The sequence below is a fragment of the Coregonus clupeaformis genome, unplaced genomic scaffold (assembly GCF_020615455.1).
Source record: "Coregonus clupeaformis isolate EN_2021a unplaced genomic scaffold, ASM2061545v1 scaf1897, whole genome shotgun sequence".
Lineage (NCBI taxonomy): Eukaryota > Metazoa > Chordata > Actinopteri > Salmoniformes > Salmonidae > Coregonus > Coregonus clupeaformis.
The window spans coordinates 45,731-64,472 of record NW_025535351.1 but is presented as its reverse complement, the minus strand read 5'-3'; the positions used below and the strand labels follow the sequence as shown (position 1 = coordinate 64,472).

Here is an 18,742-nt window from a genome sequence, read left to right as displayed (position 1 = left end):
TGTAGTCCACAATCATCTCCTTTGTCTTGGTCACGTTGAGGGAGAGGTTGTTGTCCTGGCACCACACGGCCAGATCTCTGACCTCCTCCCTATAGGCTGTCTCATCGTTGTCGGTGATCAGGCCTACCACTGTTGTGTCGTCGGCAAACTTAATGATGGTGTTGGAGTCGTGCCTGGCCATGCAGTCATGGGTGAACAGAGAGTACAGGAGGGGGACTGAGCACGCACCCCTGAGGGGCCCCCCGTGTTGAGGATCAGTGTGGCAGATGTGTTGTTACCTACCCTTACCACCTGGGGGCGGCCCGTCAGGAAGTCCAGGATCCAGTTGCAGAGGGAGGTGTTTAGTCCCAGGATCCTTAGCTTAGTGATGAGCTTAGAGGGCACTATGGTGTTGAATGCTGAGCTGTAGTCAATGAATAGCATTCTCACGTAGGTGTTCCTCTTGTCCAGGTGGGAAAGGGCAGTGTGGAGTGCGATAGAGATTGCATCATCTGTGGATCTGTTGGGGCGGTATGCAAATTGGAGTGGGTCTAGGGTTTCTGGGATTATGCTGTTGATGTGAGCCATGACCAGTCTTTCAAAGCACTTCATGGCTACAGACGTCAGTGCCACGGGTCGGTAGTCATTTAGGCAGGTTATCTTAGAGTTCTTGGGCACGGGGACTATGGTGGTCTGCTTGAAACATGTTGGTATTACAGACTCGGTCAGGGACATGTTGAAAATGTCAGTGAAGACACTTGCCAGTTGGTCAGCACATGCTCGGAGTACACGCCCTGGTAATCCGTCTGGCCCAGCGGCCTTGTGAATGTTGACTTGCTTAAAAGTCTTACTCACATCGGCTACGGAGAGCGTGATCACATAGTCGTCCGGAACAGCTGGTGCTCTCATGCATGCTTCAGTGTTGCTTGCCTCGAGCGAGCATAGAAGTGGTTTAGCTCGTCTGGTAGGCTTGTGTCACTGGGCAGCTCGCGGCTGTGCTTCCCTTTGTAGTCTGTAATAGTTTTCAAGCCTTGCCACATCCGACGAGCGTCAGAGCCAGTGTAGTATGATTCAATCTTAGACCTGTATTGACTCTTTGCCTGTTTGATGGTTCGTCGGAGGTCATAGCGGGATTTCTTATAAGCTTCCGGGTTAGAGTCCCGTTCCTTGAAAGCGGCAGCTCTACCCTTTAGCTCAGTGCGGATGTTGCCTGTAATCCATGGCTTCTGGTTGGGGTATGTACGTACGGTCACTGTGGGGGACGACATCATCGATGCACTTATTGATGAAGCCAGTGACTGATGTGGTGTACTCCTCAATGCTGTCTGAAGAATCCCGGAACATGTTCCAGTCTGTGCTAGCAAAACAGTCCTGTAGCTTGGCATCTGCGTCATCTGACCACTTTTTTATTAACCGAATCACTGGTGCTTCCTGCTTCAGTTTTTGCTTATAAGCAGGAATCAGGAGGATAGAGTTATGGTCAGATTTGCCAAATGGAGGGCGAGGGAGAGCTTTGTATGCGTCTCTGTGTGTGGAGTAAAGGTGGTCTAGAGTTTTTTTCCCTCTGGTTGCACATTTGACATGCTGGTAGAAATTAGGTAGAACGGATTTAAGTTTCCCTGCATTAAAGTCCCCGGCCACTAGGAGCGCTGCATCTGGATGAGCGTTTTCCTGTTGATTAATGGCCTTGTACAACTCGTTCAGTGCAATCTTAATGCCAGCATTGGTTTGTGGTGGTAAATAGACAGCTATGAAAAATATAGCTGAAAACTCTCTTGGTAAATAGTGTGGTCTACAGCTTATCATAAGATACTCTACCTCAGGCGAGCAAAACCTCGAGACTTCCTTAGTATTTGATTTTGTACACCAGCTGTTGTTTACAAATATACAGAGACCGCCACCCTTTGTCTTACCGGAGCCAGCCGTTCTGTCCTGCCGATGTAGCGTGTAGCCTGCTAGCTGAATGGTATCATTGTTGTCGTTCAGCCACGACTCCGTGAAACATAAGATATTACAGTTTTTAATGTCCCGTTGGTAGGATAACCGTAATCTTAAATCGTCAATTTTATTCTCAAAAGATTGAACGTTGGCTAATAGTATTGATGGGAGAGGCAGTTTACTCGCTCGCCGTCGGATCCTTACAAGGCACCCCGACCTACGTCCACGATATCTCCGTCTCTTCCTCAGGCGAATGACGGGGATCTGGGCCTTGCCGGGTGTCTGTAGAATATCCTTCGCGTCCGACTCGTTGAAGAAAAAGTCTTCGTCCAATGCGAGGTGAGTAATCGCTGTCCTGATATCCAGAAGCTCTTTTTGGTTATAAGAGACGATGGCATAAACATTATGTACAAAATAAATTACAAATAACGCGGAAAAACACACATAATAGTACAATTGGTTAGAGGGCTGTAAAACGGCAGCCATCTTCTCCGGCGCTGTTAACGTTCATATTCAGATATAAAACGCTGTTTATATCCCTGTTAGTGAGCATTTCTCCTTTGCCAATATAATCCATCCACCTGACAGGTGTGGCATATCAAGAAGCTGATTAAACAGCATGATCATCACACAGGTGCACCTTGTGCTGGGGACAATAAAGGCCACTTTAAAATGTGCAGTTTTGTCACACAACACAATGCCACAGATGTCTCAAGTTGCAGGAGCGTGCAATTGGCATGCTGACTGCAGGAATGTCCACCAGAGCTGTTGCCAGAGAATGTAATGTTAATTTCTCTACCATAAGCCGCCTCCAACGTCGTTTTCGAGAATTTGGCATTACGTCCAACTGGCCTCACAACCGCAGACCACCTGTAACCACGCCAGCCCAGGACCTCCACATCTGAGACCAGCCACCCGGACAGCTGATGAAACTGAGGCGTATTTCTGTCTGTAATAAAGCCCTTTTGTGGGGAAAAACTCATTCCGATTGGCTGCCAAGTGGGGGCTACGCCCTCCCAGGCCCACCCATGGCTGGGACCCTACCCAGTCGTGAAATCCATAGATTAGGGCCTAATGAATTTATTTCAATTGACTGATTTCCTTATATGAACTGTAACTCAGTGAAATCGTTGCGTTTATATTTTTTCCTCTCTCTCTCTCTCTCATATATATATATGTGTGTGTTACGTGGTATTACAACGGTTCCCCCTCTGGTTTTTGTCTTGCTGAACAGTAGTGTCTGTCGCCTCCACAGCAACATGCATTATTAATCAGTCATTTTTAATTCCTAGGTGGTTTTTGTCAAGAAACAAAAAGGAAAATAAAACTGCAGTTCCACTAGGCGTCGCTGTGCTCCATTTGAAAAAGGACTGTCACAGAGCAATGAACGGATAGTGATGCGACATTTCTGAAGTAAAAATTCCAGGAAAGTGTCCTGTCTGATTACATAAATATGTGAATGCTTTATATTTGTGTAAGAGCTTTGCATCGCCTGATTGTATTGAATTCTCTCCATACTTTAGATGTTTTACCATTGTGTTTGTTCTTTGTAACATATCTTATATAGTCCATATTCTGTACTGTAGACTACATCAATTAAGACATATGTGTTTCAGAAAAATGTATCGTCTGTCTTTTCACTGTCTGTTTTTATGTATATTACATACATACATACATACATACATACGTGTTGAGATGCAGCTGGAATCATCCTGTGGTTGAGCGAGACAGCTTCACAGGTATCAATCCCACCACAGTAACATAAGATCACACCTGCTAACCAGAATTTAAGACAGGTACTTCCCAAGATATAAGGAAAATGTTTGGTTCATTTGTTGGGATTAGAACACAACACCTTTTTGCTAAATTTTCCCTGTTAGGCATTTCTATGGAAACCACACACACATGCACACTGCAGTAGTGCCCCTGGAGCAGTTTGTCCCATCTGACCTGGGATTTGAACCGGCAACCTGCTGGCCCGACTATCTAAACTCTAGGCTACTTTCAGTTTTACCAGATGTCTCCTCTATGCATTCCAACAACTTTTATACAATCACAGCATATCAACGTTTACAGTGACATCAGATAATGAGTGTCTGCTTTTGACTGCTCCTCCTTTCCTGGAATTGGATTCAGTACAACACTTAGTTACCACAGAGGGGCCAGAGTACTGTAATAACCCTCCAGTCAGGATGGTTCCTCTTTCATTTGATTATTTTCTACAGTAACCCTGACTCAGACCTTCTGTTGGGCCACTCCCCCTGAGACACCCTCAGAGAGAAATATACAACTATTGATGGTTAATGAATTGGACCATTTTCCTGTCCTGCTAAGCATTCAAAATGTAACGAGTACTTTTGGGTGTCAGGAAAAATGTATGGAGTAAAAAGTACATTATTTACTTTAGGAATGTAGTGGGGTAAAAGTTGTCAAAAATATTAATTGTAAAGTAACGTACAGATAGCCCGAAAAACTACTTAAGTAGTACTTTCAAGTATTTTTAGTTAAGTATTTTACAACACTGGTTATACTAAGATTATGTTAATGTAACATTCAATTAATAAAGTCACATAAGTATCTAAAGACTTTTCAGTTTCACTGTAACGCAACTCCTGACTTGGGCAACTCCTGACTTGGGCAGCAACTACGCACTGGGGCAGTGGACTTTAGCTATGACATTCAAGCACAAAGTCACTCACTACACATTCCCTAGGAAGAGGAAAGCCCTCAACCCCTAACACCAGACTAACAATGGAGACTCAGCACCAGCAACCGCCAGGAAGAGAATCGGGGAACTTCCTGCTGACACAATTACCATAACAGCACTTAATGTGAGAAGCAGGTTGTGAAAACTCTGTAAAGCCCTATGACACACACATACTACTGTAATAGATAAAAAATAAAAAAATGTCTCACTCATGAAATACTCACCTTATTCCCATAACACGGTCATCATTTCCCACATTGTAAAATGTTTTATGTAGATTGACTGAAATGTATGCTGTTAGTCAACTGTAGACTTATTTATACTGAACAAAAATATAAACACAACATGTAAAATGTTGGTCCCATGTTTCAGGAGCTGAAATAAAAGATCCCAGAAATGTTCCATACGCACAAATGTTGTGTGCAAGTTTGTTGCCATCCCTGTTAGTGAGCATTTCTCCTTTGCCAATATAATCCATCCACCTGACAGGTGTGGCATATCAAGAAGCTGATTAAACAGCATGATAATTACACTGGTGCACCTTGTGCTTGGGACAATAAAAGGCCACATAAATTTGCAGTTTTGTCACAACACAATGCCACAGATGTCTCAAGTTGAGGGAGCATACAATTGGCATGTTGGCTGCAGGAATGTCCACCAGAGTTGTTGCCTGATAATTTAATGTTCATTTCTCTACCATAAGCCACCTCCAACATCGTGTTAGAGAATTTGGCAGTACGTCCAACCGGCATCACAACCGCAGACCATGGTTAACCACGCCAGCCCAGGACCTCCACATCCGGTTTCTTCACCTGCGGGATCGTCTGAGACCAGCCACCCGGACAGTTGATGAAACTGAGGAGTATTTCTGTCTGTAGTAAAGCCCTTTTGTGGGGAAAAAACTCCTGACTGGGCAGGGGCACAGCCATGGGTGGGCCTGGGTCCCCAGCGGGTGGGTTTATGCCCTCCCAGGCCCACCCATGGCTGTGCCCCTGCCCAGTCAATCCATAGATTAGGGCCTAATGAATTTATTTCAATTGACTGATTTCCTTATATGAACTGTAATGCAGTAAAATCGTTTAAATTGGTGCATGTTGAGTTTATTTTTGTTCTGTATAGTTTCTGGGGTGGAGCATTAGCAGCCAATTGTTTTGGAATTATCTGTGGTTGTAGCAGTCTGTTGATGCCTTTGACATTGACTCTGCAACGGTACCCCCTGTATATATAGCCTCCCTACTGTCACTTTATTTTACTGTATATATAGCCTCCCTACTGTCACTTTATTTTACTTCTGCTCTTTTTTTCTCAACACTTTTTTTGTTGTTGTTTTATTCTTACTTTTTTTGTTTAAAATAAATGCACTGTTGGTTAAGGGCTGTAAGTAAGCATTTCACTGCAATGTCTGCACCTGTTGTATTCGGCGCATGTGACCAATAAAATTTGATTTGATTTGATTTGATTTGATGTGGTGGCCACTAAATTGGAGTTTACTTCGGCACAGAGCCTATGAACCAAAAAAATGTATGCCAACAAACTATAAATTGACTTCCCATTTCAGTTTTTTTTGTGTGCAGCTATGACATCATTCAGTTTGAGCCAACTGAAAAACTACAACCAACAGTTCCTTGTTCCTTCTCATTTATTGTAAAGTAGATGTCACATTGTAATTGGCTACAGCCGGGAACCACTGGGGAACTAGGCTAATCTCCACCCCCTCAACAATTTCAGGGCTTTCCAAAAAGCATTCTTTCCCTTTCGTTGAATCTGACTCACGTGCAACTAAACAATATATTATAAAAGGTCCAACAAGAGAAACATCCACCATGAGCTTATGTCAACATTCACCAGCTGAGAATGAATACTTTTCTCATACTCCTATGCTTGCTGTCTGAAGGTAAATCGTTTCCATGGCTTCTGACTAGTGGTTGATTCCGCTCATGTAATATAACATAGGTTATGTAAGCAACATTTCCCACGTTTGACAGGTCATTGATTATTTTGTATGTAGGCTAAGCTTTTTTATTTTAAATTGTATTTAACTTGCCTTTCTTTTGTAGCGGTCTCTGTCAACGTCGTAGCTAGAGGAGACACCACTGTTAACTTCAATGGCGATGCATCATATACCTGCACCCATGCGGACCCGACAGGTGTGCTGCAAGTTACCTGGCAGAGACTGTTCAAAGACGACTCGGTGGAGAATCTTGCCACCTACAGCAAGCGGTTTGGAGCTCAAATCATAGACCCGCACCGAGGCAAGGTGGTTTTCACTGAGGCATCTCTCGACTCGACGTCTATTACCGTGAAGAATGTAACATGGGCGGACGAAGCCTGCTATATTTGCTCCTTCAACGTTTACCCGAGTGGATCAAGACGCAAGCAGAAGTGTCTTACAGTTCAAGGTATTTAATGCACTGAATAATAACAGTTTTAGGGCTTACCTGTAGATGTCTCTATTCAGTTAAAGTTACAATATTACTTACATGAAAATGTTGTCACTCAAAAGAATAATCGTATTACTTTTAGAGCTACATTGACAGTAGGTCAGCACAGGTACAAGCACACCTGGTCAATTAATTATCCAGTCCTTGATTAGACCTAGTTGAATCAGGTGTACTGGAATAGAAGTGGAAGATCCTTGGAGAAACTTTTTTGGTAAACACTCTTCTCGAGCATTCATAAGCAATACATAGATGCTTCACTAATACATTTATAAGCAAAACCATACCAATACAGGTAATATAAAGGTCCTTACATCTGGTGCTTTGCCAAATATAGCATAATCCTTTAGTCACCCTTTACAGCAGGACATTTGCTAAGGCATGATTTCTGAATAATACAGTATGGGCCTTGTAAGGGGTTTATTCTGGGATTTATTTAAGTGATAATGCTCGCTAAGCCGTGTTTGGAGGATATATTGGCACGGGTCGAGGGCTGGCAAACTGTGCCAATATATCCTCCAAACACCGGCTTCAAGGACATTATCACTTTTATACAACGGATTACCAACATATTCAAATAATGATTGACATATTTTCATTAAAAACGTTATTTTGATTAATTTATTCATACTATTTCATCCTTCCACAAGATATAGTCCCGACGCAAATCTAGGGTTGCTACCCAAACTGGCTGGTCGTTAGTTATATTGGTTCGGTTGCCAGAGACGCGACCCAGTCGTTCAGTCTTTTTGTTCTGTATCTATGGACGCGACCCAGTCCTTCATTCTAAATGTTATATTGCCATACTGGCTGGCAACGTTCTTATCCTTTGCTGGCTAGCTAACCAACTACAGCTAATTTACAGTCACGTCAAACAGTGCAGCCAGAATAACAACAGCTTCATTTGCACAAGCTGTTTTTCTAGTGACATTTATTTGGATACATCCATAACAATGAGCTAATGAGGCACGATTTCGCCTGGCATAGAAAATGTGCTCTCTCATCAGGACAGTGTTGTTCAGAGGAGCTAGCCAACAACACAGCTAACACAATCACTTCAAACACTGAAGCTGGAAAGACTTCAAACTAGCTGCACTTCGTTTCGTTTGACCTTTTCTTAATTTACATTTCTTTGTATATATCCATAAAATTATGCCAGCTGATTCATGATTTCGACTGGCTGAGAAACGCTGCCTGCCTGTCTGTCTCATCCCGACACGTTCATTACTATGGGACAGCTGGAGATCGAATTTGAATATTGAAACAATGTTGCAAATAGGTTTATACAAATCTCCGCTGTTGAAAACTAAATGTTAGTCTAAAAGAAATGTGAGATAATTTCTAGATGCTTTTTATAGCGGAGATCAAGTTTATAATTTGAGACGTGGATTGCGCAGTCAGATGGAACAGAGTAAATAGGCATATTGGTAACTTGTGGAATAGACACCGGCTGGAATGCGCTTTTAACCAATCAGCATTCAGGATTAGACCCACCCGTTGTATAATAGGGGAATAGAAACACTAGGCTTCAGAACACCAGCTAACTGCAACTATAAATCTCCATATTGGCATTGTTACATCACTGGCAGGATTTCCCCAAAATGGCTGAATCCCAAAACTGTCTGAAAGACCATGAACTCTGCATGCATTAATAAGGAACATTTACTGCTGTCAAACCATATGAAAACAACATGATACATATTTTGAAATCTGTTCTTAATTGATCTGCCTGGTAAAATACAGGTAAAATAAGTAATATAAATATTATCTAATATTCCCTGTTTCATCTATTCTAAGGAGTATCTGAAGTGAGAGCCACAATGCAAAAAAGTCCCCAGCACTGAACCTAAAGTAAACATGGAAGTTGTGGTCAGCTGCTCAGCCACGGGAAAACCAGCACCTTGGATCCAATGGAACATTTCTGCAGCGTCACTCATAAAGACGCCTAACAACTGGACTGTCGTTAACAAAGACCAAACTGTCACAGCCATTAGCAACATCACCCTCCAACTGTTGCCAGGTTCAGGGGGATACGTGGACTGTATGGTAAACAATGGGACGAGGACACAGAGACACGAGAGAGTCCTGCTTCCTGTTCTCCCTGGAGAGAGGGAGGTTGAAGAGGGTACGTAATGTTGACATGTCATATACTTTTAGACCATACACTTTTAGTGTCAGTTCAGTACAGAATGGTCCAACTTGAAAACGACATTGAGAAAACATCCTCATCATCCCTAGCCCTATAAATAGTATGCCAAATACATGATATTAACAAAAACATTTACATTTGGATGCATGAATTTGGCGTTCTATTTAAAGGGCTACATCATCCCCAGGGGTATGTTGTGACAGCCTTGTGATCAGCATCATCGTGCAACAGCGCAACATTCTGTTTCCTGAAAACAGAACGCAGCGAGATCAGGCAGGTTCCAAGAGGCTAATGTTGTGATGCTATTAGTGCTGTTAGAAATCTTAGGTTTAATTTGAACTACCATGGTAAAGCATCACGAGTCACTCCCTTTAAACACACTGTAGTCAAGTGTTGTGTTGAGTTCCGGGTAGTTTCCAGCCCCTCAGGGAAGCTACATGATGGATGATTGTATCATGTATCCATCATGTGGCTTCCCTGAGGGGCCGGAAACTACCCGGAGCTCAACACAACACTTGACTACAGTGTATTGCACGATGATGCTGGTCACATAGGATAGATGAGACAGAACATAATGTCAACATGTTATTCAAACTGAATGCATTAAAAGGAAGGGTGTAAAATCCCCCTCTTTCTTATCTTTCTCTTCTGAGTAAATGCTGTCTCTCCAAACACATTCTCACTGGAATTTCATGTTTCACCATCCAGATGACAGGAAGACATCCCTGTGGGCGGTTGGCATTCCAGTTATCCTAATCATTTCCCTTTTAGTCATCTTTAGCTGTGTCAAGCTTCAAAAGAAAAAAGGTGAGTCCGCACAAGATTATCTAGAATATCTCATATTTTTGTTAGTCTTAGTAAGACAAATGGAATGAATTGTTATTATCAGAGTCATCAACTCTATATATGGTTCTGGCTTTTATAAAATAAACTGCGGGCAATGCATGCCTTAGCGCTCAGGAATGTTTATTGATAACGTCATTTTAGATTCACTGTAGTACAGTATAGTAACCTTCCCATTCTATCTGGCAGGTTGCAGGCAAGCAGCGTTGGCAACCACAGCGGACGAGAAGGACCCTTTTAGGAGCTGTGTGTAAACATCTGTCTGTTGTTGCTGACTGTGCTGATATGCACTGTAGCTGACAGCTGTTTTTGTTGAGGACTGGAGCACCTGTTGTTACTGAGCCTGGAGGTTGAACCTTGTTGAATCATTCTTTCGCAGTCATAAATAAGCTAATTAACACATGCATTATACAAGCCATGATATGGTTAATGCTGTTTAGAGGTACTGAAAAGGCACTTTAGGTTTGAGAGATTAATGACCTCTTGTAGGAGTGTTGTGATAAGAGGTAGGTTACCTGTTGCCTGGCAACCCAAACTCCTTGTTCCGGGTCAAACGCTAGGCCACGCCCACTGATGTTAGCTTCTTCTCCTCAATGAGTCTGGATTTGAGTACCTCCCTGACCCTTCACCGAACACCAACACATTCAGGGCTGTCTAATTGTTCCGGTAACCGATGGGTTGGGCCAGAGCAAGAACACACGTGGGTAAATCGGCGGTTTGAAAATTCATCATTGGCTTTTATACTATGATTGGTTAGAGACAATCCAATCGCTGAAGACTTTGTTTTGGACAATTCCCCTCGTCACCACAAACGACTTCAACAATGGCAGTCTCAGACTAAAGTATGTAGCGAATGACAAAGCAGAGGAAGAATTGAGTTTGAGTCGTCAGGCTAGGTTACCTCATCCTCTATTAGGACAGTGCCACCTACTGTTTGACTGTATTTTATTATAACATACACCAGGTAGAATAGATTAATCTATTTATTTTCTGTTCTAAATAATGTATTATTATTATTATTTTTATTTATTTTTTCAACCGCCTTCAATATGATAGACCTTGTTGCACTTTTGTTCAAGTTAAGTTTACAGTGTATTGTTATTATAAATCTATGGAACTACAGATAGTTATTTTTTTAATGTTATGTCAGTGTAATGTGTGAATGTATTTGAGCCCTTAGAATGTAATGGTGATAATGATATTAATGTTTGCTCTTTGTTTATTTCTTGTTTGCCAGATGGAAATCATGTTTGAGTTCCTGTTGTTATTTATTTGTATAATGTATGTTGCTTGTTGTGTCCGATTCTAATTTCCACTTGATTTGACACTGTTTATAAATCAGGCTATTATTCTCGCCTTGATCTGTACAATGTTTTAGATTGTTTAAGATTCAAAAGTATTATTTTATATGGATTTATTGTGTTACCCCGTTTTATATAAAATTATACGCTGTATTTAAAAAACAAACTGCCCATTGTCACCTTGATTACAGTAACATCACCATTTCAAATCAGGGCTAGGTTGTTATAGCTCTGTTTTACAGTAACAACGCCATTTAAAAATCAGGGGTAGGTTGTTATAGGTCTGTTTACAGTAACATTTAAAATCAGTGGGACAGCTGGAGATCGAATTTGAATATTGAAACAATGTTGCAAATAGGTTTATACAAATCTCCGCTGTTGAAAACTAAATGTTAGTCTAAAAGAAATGTGAGATAATTTCTAGATGCTTTTTATAGCGGAGATCAAGTTTATAATTTGAGACGGTGGATTGCGCAGTCAGATGGAACAGAGTAAATAGGCATTTTAATGTTGTAGATTTATTGGTAACTTGTGGAATAGACACCGGCTGGAATGCGCTTTTAACTAATCAGCATTCAGGATTAGACCCACCCGTTGTATAATAGGGGAATAGAAACAATAGGCTTCAGAACACCAGCTAACTGCAACTATAAATCTCCATATTGGCATTGTTACATCACTGGCAGGATTTCCCCAAAATGGCTGAATCCCAAAACTGTCTGAAAGACCATGAACTCTGCATGCATTAATAAGGAACATTTACTGCTGTCAAACCATATGAAAACATGATACATATTTTGAAATCTGTTCTTAATTGATCTGCCTGGTAAAATAAGTAATATAAATATTATCTAATATTCCATGTTTCATCTATTCTAAGGAGTATCTGAAGTGAGAGCCACAATGCAAAAAGTCCCCAGCACTGAACCTAAAGTAAACATGGAAGTTGTGGTCAGCTGCTCAGCCACGGGAAAACCAGCACCTTGGATCCAATGGAACATTTCTGCAGCGGCACTCATAAAGACGCCTAACAACTGGACTGTCGTTAACAAAGACCAAACTGTTACAGCCATTAGCAACATCACCCTCCAACTGTTGCCAGGTTCAGGGGGATACGTGGACTGTATGGTAAACAATGGGACGAGGACACAGAGACACGAGAGAGTTCTGCTTCCTGTTCTCCCTGGAGAGAGGGAGGTTGAAGAGGGTACGTAATGTTGACGTGTCATATACTTTTAGACCATACACTTTTAGTGTCAGTTCAGTACAGAATGGTCCAACTTGAAAACGACATTGAGAAAACATCCTCATCATCCCTAGCCCTATAAATATAACGCCAAATTCATGATATTAACAATAAACATTTACATTTGGATGCATGAATTTGGCGTTCTATTTAAAGGGCTACATCATCCCCAGGGGTATGTTGTGACAGCCTTGTGATCAGCATCATCGTGCAACAGCGCAACATTCTGTTTCCTGAAAACAGAACGCAGCGAGATCAGGCAGGTTCCAAGAGGCTAATGTTGTGATCCTATTAGTGCTGTTAGTAATCTTAGGTTTAATTTGAACTACCATGGTAAAGCATCACGAGTCACTCCTTTAAACACACTGTAGTCAAGTGTTGTGTTGAGTTCGGGTAGTTTCAGCCCCTCAGGGAAGCTACACGATGGATGATTGTATCATGTATCCATCATGTAGCTTCCCTGAGGGGCCGGAAACTACCCGGAGCTCAACACAACACTTGACTACAGTGTATTGCACGATGATGCTGGTCACATAGGATAGATGAGACAGAACATAATGTCAACATGTTATTCAAACTGAATGCATTAAAAGGAAGGGTGTAAAATCCCCCTCTTTCTTATCTTTCTCTTCTGAGTAAATGCTGTCTCTCCAAACACATTCTCACTGGAATTTCATGTTTCACCTTCCAGATGACAGGAAGACATCCCTGTGGGCGGTTGGCATTCCAGTTATCCTAATCATTTCCCTTTTAGTCATCTTTAGCTGTGTCAAGCTTCAAAAGAAAAAAGGTGAGTCCGCACAAGATTATCTAGAATATCTCATATTTTTGTTAGTCTTAGTAAGACAAATGGAATGAATTGTTATTATCAGAGTCATCAACTCTATATATGGTTCTGGCTTTTATAAAATAAACTGCGGGCAATGCATGCCTTAGCGCTCAGGAATGTTTATTGATAACGTCATTTTAGATTCACTGTAGTACAGTATAGTAACCTTCCCATTCTATCTGGCAGGTTGCAGGCAAGCAGCGTTGGCAACCACAGCGGACGAGAAGGACCCTTTTAGGAGCTGTGTGTAAACATCTGTCTGTTGTTGCTGACTGTGCTTATATGCACTGTAGCTGACAGCTGTTTTTGTTGAGGACTGGAGCACCTGTTGTTACTGAGCCTGGAGGTTGAACCTTGTTGAATCATTCTTTCGCAGTCATAAATAAGCTAATTAACACATGCATTATACAAGCCATGATATGGTTAATGCTGTTTAGAGGTACTGAAATGGCACTTTAGGTTTGAGAGATTAATGACCTCTTGTAGGTGAGTGTTGTGATAAGAGGTAGGTTACCTGTTGCCTGGCAACCCAAACTCCTTGCTCCGGGTCAAACGCTAGGCCACGCCCACTGATGTTAGCTTCTTCTCCTCAATGAGTCTGGATTTGAGTACCTCCCCGACCCTTCACCGAACGCCAACACATTCAGGGCCGTCTGATTGTTCCGGTAACCGATGGGTTGGGCCAGAGCAAGAACACACGTGGGTAAATCGGCGGTTTGAAAATTCATCATTGGCTTTTATACTCTGATTGGTTAGAGACGATCCAATCGCTGAAGACTTTGTTTTGTACAATTCCCCTCGTCACCACAAATGACTTCAACAATGGCAGTCTCAGACTAAAGTATGTAGCGAATGACAAAGCAGAGGAAGAATTTAGTTTGAGTCGTCAGGCTAGGTTACCTCATCCTCTATTAGGACAGTGCCACCTACTGTTTGACTGTATTTTATTATAACATACACCAGGTAGAATAGATTAATCTATTTATTTTCTGTTCTAAATAACGTATTTAATTTATTTTTTATTTTTATTTCAACCGCCTTCAATATGATAGACCTTGTTGCACTTTTGTTCAAGTTAAGTTTACAGTGTATTGTTATTATAAATCTATGGAACTACAGATAGTTATTTTTTTCATGTTATGTCAGTGTAATTGTGTGAATGTATTTGAGCCCTTAGAATGTAATGGTGATAATGATATTAATGTTTGCTCTTTGTTTATTTCTTGTTTGCCAGATGGAAATCATGTTTGACTTCCTGTTGTTATTTATTTTTATAATGTATGTTGCTTGTTGTGTTCGATTCTAATTTCCACATGTTTTGACACTGTTTATAAATCAGGCTATTATTCTCGCCTTGATCTGTACAATGTTTTATATTGTTTAAGATTCAAAAGTATTCTTTTATATGGATTTATTGTGTTACCCCGTTTGATATAAAATTATACGCTTGTATTTAAAAAAACAAACTGCCCATTGTCACCTTGTTTACAGTAACATCACCATTTAAAATCAGGGCTAGGTTGTTATAGGTCTGTTTACAGTAACATTTAAAATCAGGGCTAGGTTGTTATAGGTCTGTTTACAGTAACATTTAAAATCAGGGCTAGGTTGTTATAGGTCTGTTTACAGTAACATTTAAAATCAGGGGTAGGTTGTTATAGGTCTGTTTACAGTAACATCATTTAAAATCAGGGGTAGGTTGTTATAGGTCTGTTTACAGTAACATCATTTAAAATCAGGGGTAGGTTGTTATAGGTCTGTTTACAGTAACATCATTTAAAATCAGGGGTAGGTTGTTATAGGTCTGTTTACAGTAACATCATTTAAAATCAGGGGTAGCTTGTTATAGGTCTGTTTACAGTAACATCATTTAAAATCAGGGGTAGGTTGTTATAGGTCTGTTTACAGTAACATCATTTAAAATCAGGGGTAGGTTGTTATAGGTCTGTTTACAGTAACATCATTTAAAATCAGGGGTAGCTTGTTATAGGTCTGTTTACAGTAACATCATTTAAAATCAAAAGGTTGAATAGCAAAGGGGGTGAATAAATATGCACGCACCACTGTGGCGTCATAGGACTAGGTGCCCTGGACGGTTTTCACGGAAGAATACTGTACCAAGTTAGCTAGCTGAATAAACTAAGTTAGTCTATTCCTAGAAAACATTGAACCGCTGTAGTTTTCAACAATTATAGTTTCTGAGGTGGAAGTTGGGAGAGTTATATTTGAGTGTTTCAGTGAAACGTAAGTGAGGGAGGCCCCGCTCTCTCGCATTCCCAGATGTTTAGTTCATTTCAGTCCGATCTCCTTTGCATTATTGTAGCCATTTTCTGTAGCCTGTCAACTATGCCTCTGTCTATCCCTGTTCTCTCCTCTCCGCACAGGCTATACAAACGCCTCACACCGCGTGGCTGCTGCCTCTCTAACCTGTTGGTCCCTGCACGCACGACCCACGTGGAGTTCCAGGTCTCCGGCAGCCTCTGGAACTGCCGTTCTGCGCCAAAAAGGCAGAGTTCATCTCAGCCTATGCTACCCTCCAGTCCATCGACTTCTTGGCACTGACGGAAACATGGATTACCACTGAAAACACTGCTACTCCTACTGCTCTCTCCTCGTCTGACCATGTGTTCTCGCATACCACGAGAGCATCTGGTCACCGGGGTGGTGGCACAGAAATCCTCATCTCTCCCAAGTGGACATTCTCTCTTTTTCTCCTGACCCATCTGTATATCTCCTCATTTGAATTCCATGCTGTCACAGTCACTAGCCCATTCAAGCTTAACATCCTTGTCATTTATCGCCCACTAGGTTCCCTTGGAGAGTTCATCAATGAGCTTGACGCCTTGATAAGTTCCTTTCCTGAGGATGGCTCACCCCTCACAGTTCTGGGTGACTTTAACCTCCCCTACGTCTACCTTTGACTCATTTCTCTCTCTGCCTCTCTCTCCACTCCTCTCCTCTTTTGACCTCACCCTCTCACCGCCCCCCTACTCACAAGGCAGGCAATATGCTTTACCTCATCTTTACTAGATGCTGTTCTTCTACTAATCTCACTGCAACTCCCCCTCCATGTCTCCGACCACAACTTTGTATCCTTTTCTCTCTCGCTCTCCTCCAACACTACTCACTCTGCCCCTACTCAGATGGTAATGCGCTGTCGCAACCTTCGCTCTCTCTTTCCCGCTACTCTCCTCTTCCATCCTCTGCTCAATCCTTCTCCCTCCAATCTCCTGATTCTGCCTCCTCAACCCTCCTCTCCTCCCTTTCTGCATCCTTTGACTCTCTATGTCCCCTATCCTCCCGGCCGGCCTCGGTCCTCCCCTCCTGCTCCGTGGCTTGACGACTCATTGCGAGCTCACAGAACAGGGCTCCGGGCAGCCAAGCGGAAATGGAGGAAAACTAGACTCCATGCGGACCTGGCATCTTTTCACTCCCTCCTCCTCTTTCATTTTCTTCCTCTGTTTCTGCTGCTAAAGCCACTTTCTAACACTCTAAATTCCAAGCATCTGCCTCTAACCCTAGGAAGCTCTTTGCCACCTTCTCCTCCCTGCTGAATCCTCCCTCCCCCTCCCCCTCCTCCCTCTCTGTGGATGACTTCGTCAACCATTTTGAAAAGAAGGTTGACGACATCCGATCCTCGTTTGTTAAATCAAATGACACTACTGGTCCTGCTCACACTGCCCTACCCTATGCTTTGACTTCTTTCTCCCCTCTCACTCCAGATGAAATCTTGCAACTTGTAGACGGCCGGCCGCCCAACAACCTGCCCGCTTGACCCTATCCCCTCCTCTCTTCTCCAGACCATCTCCGGTGACCTTCTCCCTTACCTCACCTCGCTCATCAACTCATCCTTGACCGCTGGCTATGTCCCTTCCGTCTTCAAGAGAGCGAGAGTTGCACCCCTTCTCAAAAAACCTACACTCGATCCCTCCGATGTCAACAACTACAGACCAGTATCCCTTCTTTATTTTCTCTCCAAAACTCTTTGAGCGTGCCGTCTTTAGCCAACTCTCTTGCTATCTCTCTCAGAATGACCTTCTTGATCCAAACCAGTCAGGTTTCAAGACTGGTCATTCAACTGAGACTGCTCTTCTCTGTGTCACGGAGGCTCTCCGCACTGCTAAAGCTAACACTCTCTCCTCTGCTCTTGTCCTTCTAGACCTGTCTGCTGCCTTTGATACTGTGAACCATCAGATCCTCCTCTCCACCCTCTCCGAGTTGGGCATCTCCGGCGCAGCTCACTCTTGGATTGCGTCCTACCTGACAGGTCGCTCCTACCAAGTGGCGTGGCGAGAATCTGTCTCCGCACCACGTGCTCTCACCACTGGTGTCCCCCAGGGCTCAGTTCTAGGCCCTCTCCTATTCTCGCTATACACCAAGTCACTTGGCTCTGTCATATCCTCACATGGCCTCTCCTATCATTGCTCGCAGACGACACACAACTAATCTTCTCCCTTTCCCCCTTCTGATAACCAGGTGGCGAATCGCATCTCTGCATGTCTGGCAGACATATCAGTGTGGATGACGGAACACCACCTCAAGCTGAATCTCGGCAAGACGGAGCTGCTCTTCCTCCCGGGGAAGGACTGCCCGTTCCATGATCTCGCCATCACAGTTGACAACTCCGTTGTGTCCTCCTCCCAGAGTGCAAAGAGCCTTGGCGTGACCCTGGACAACACCCTGTCGATTCTCCGCTAACATCAAGGCGGTGACCCGATCCTGTAGGTTCATGCTCTACAACAGGGTTCTTCAATCCCGGTCCTGGAGGGCCGAAACACTTCCGTTTTTTATTTCTACCTGGTAGTTACTTGCACTCACCTGGTGTCACAGGTCTGAATTAGCCCCTGATTAGAAGGAGAGGATGAAAAACAGAGGTGTTTCGGCCCTCCAGGACCGGAATTGAAGAACCCTGCTCTACAACATTCGGAGAGTACGACCCTGCCTTACACAGGAAGCGGCACAGGTCCTAATCCAGGCACTTGTCATCTCCCCGTCTGGATTACTGCAACTCGCTGTTGGCTGGGCTCCCTGCCTATGCCATTAAACCCCTACAACTCATCCAGAATGCCGCAGCCCGTCTGGTGTTCAACCTTCCCAAGTTCTCTCACGTCACCCCGCTCATCCGCACACTCCACTGGCTTCCAGTTGAAGCTCGCATCTGCTACAAGACCATGGTGCTTGCCTACGGAGCTGTGAGGGGAACCAAACCTCCGTACCTTCAGGCTCTGATTAGTCCCTACACCCAAACGAGGGCATTGCATTCATCCACCTCTGGCCTGCTGGCCTCCCTACCTCTGCGGAAGCACAGTTCC

At 43.1% G+C, this 18,742-nt stretch overlaps 1 protein-coding gene across 1 annotated transcript; it reads left to right on the top strand.

Annotated features, from left to right (window-relative positions):
- Window positions 1-6,160: 6,160 nt before the first annotated feature.
- LOC123487918 (OX-2 membrane glycoprotein-like) lies at window positions 6,161-14,759 on the top strand. Its single transcript, XM_045218906.1, has 5 exons — window positions 6,161-6,518; window positions 6,682-7,023; window positions 12,236-12,562; window positions 13,293-13,391; window positions 13,617-14,759. The coding sequence occupies exons 1-5, from the start codon at window positions 6,479-6,481 to the stop codon at window positions 13,679-13,681; spliced, it is 873 nt and encodes a 290-aa protein (XP_045074841.1). The 5' UTR covers window positions 6,161-6,478; the 3' UTR covers window positions 13,682-14,759.
- The last annotated feature ends 3,983 nt before the right edge of the window (window positions 14,760-18,742 follow it).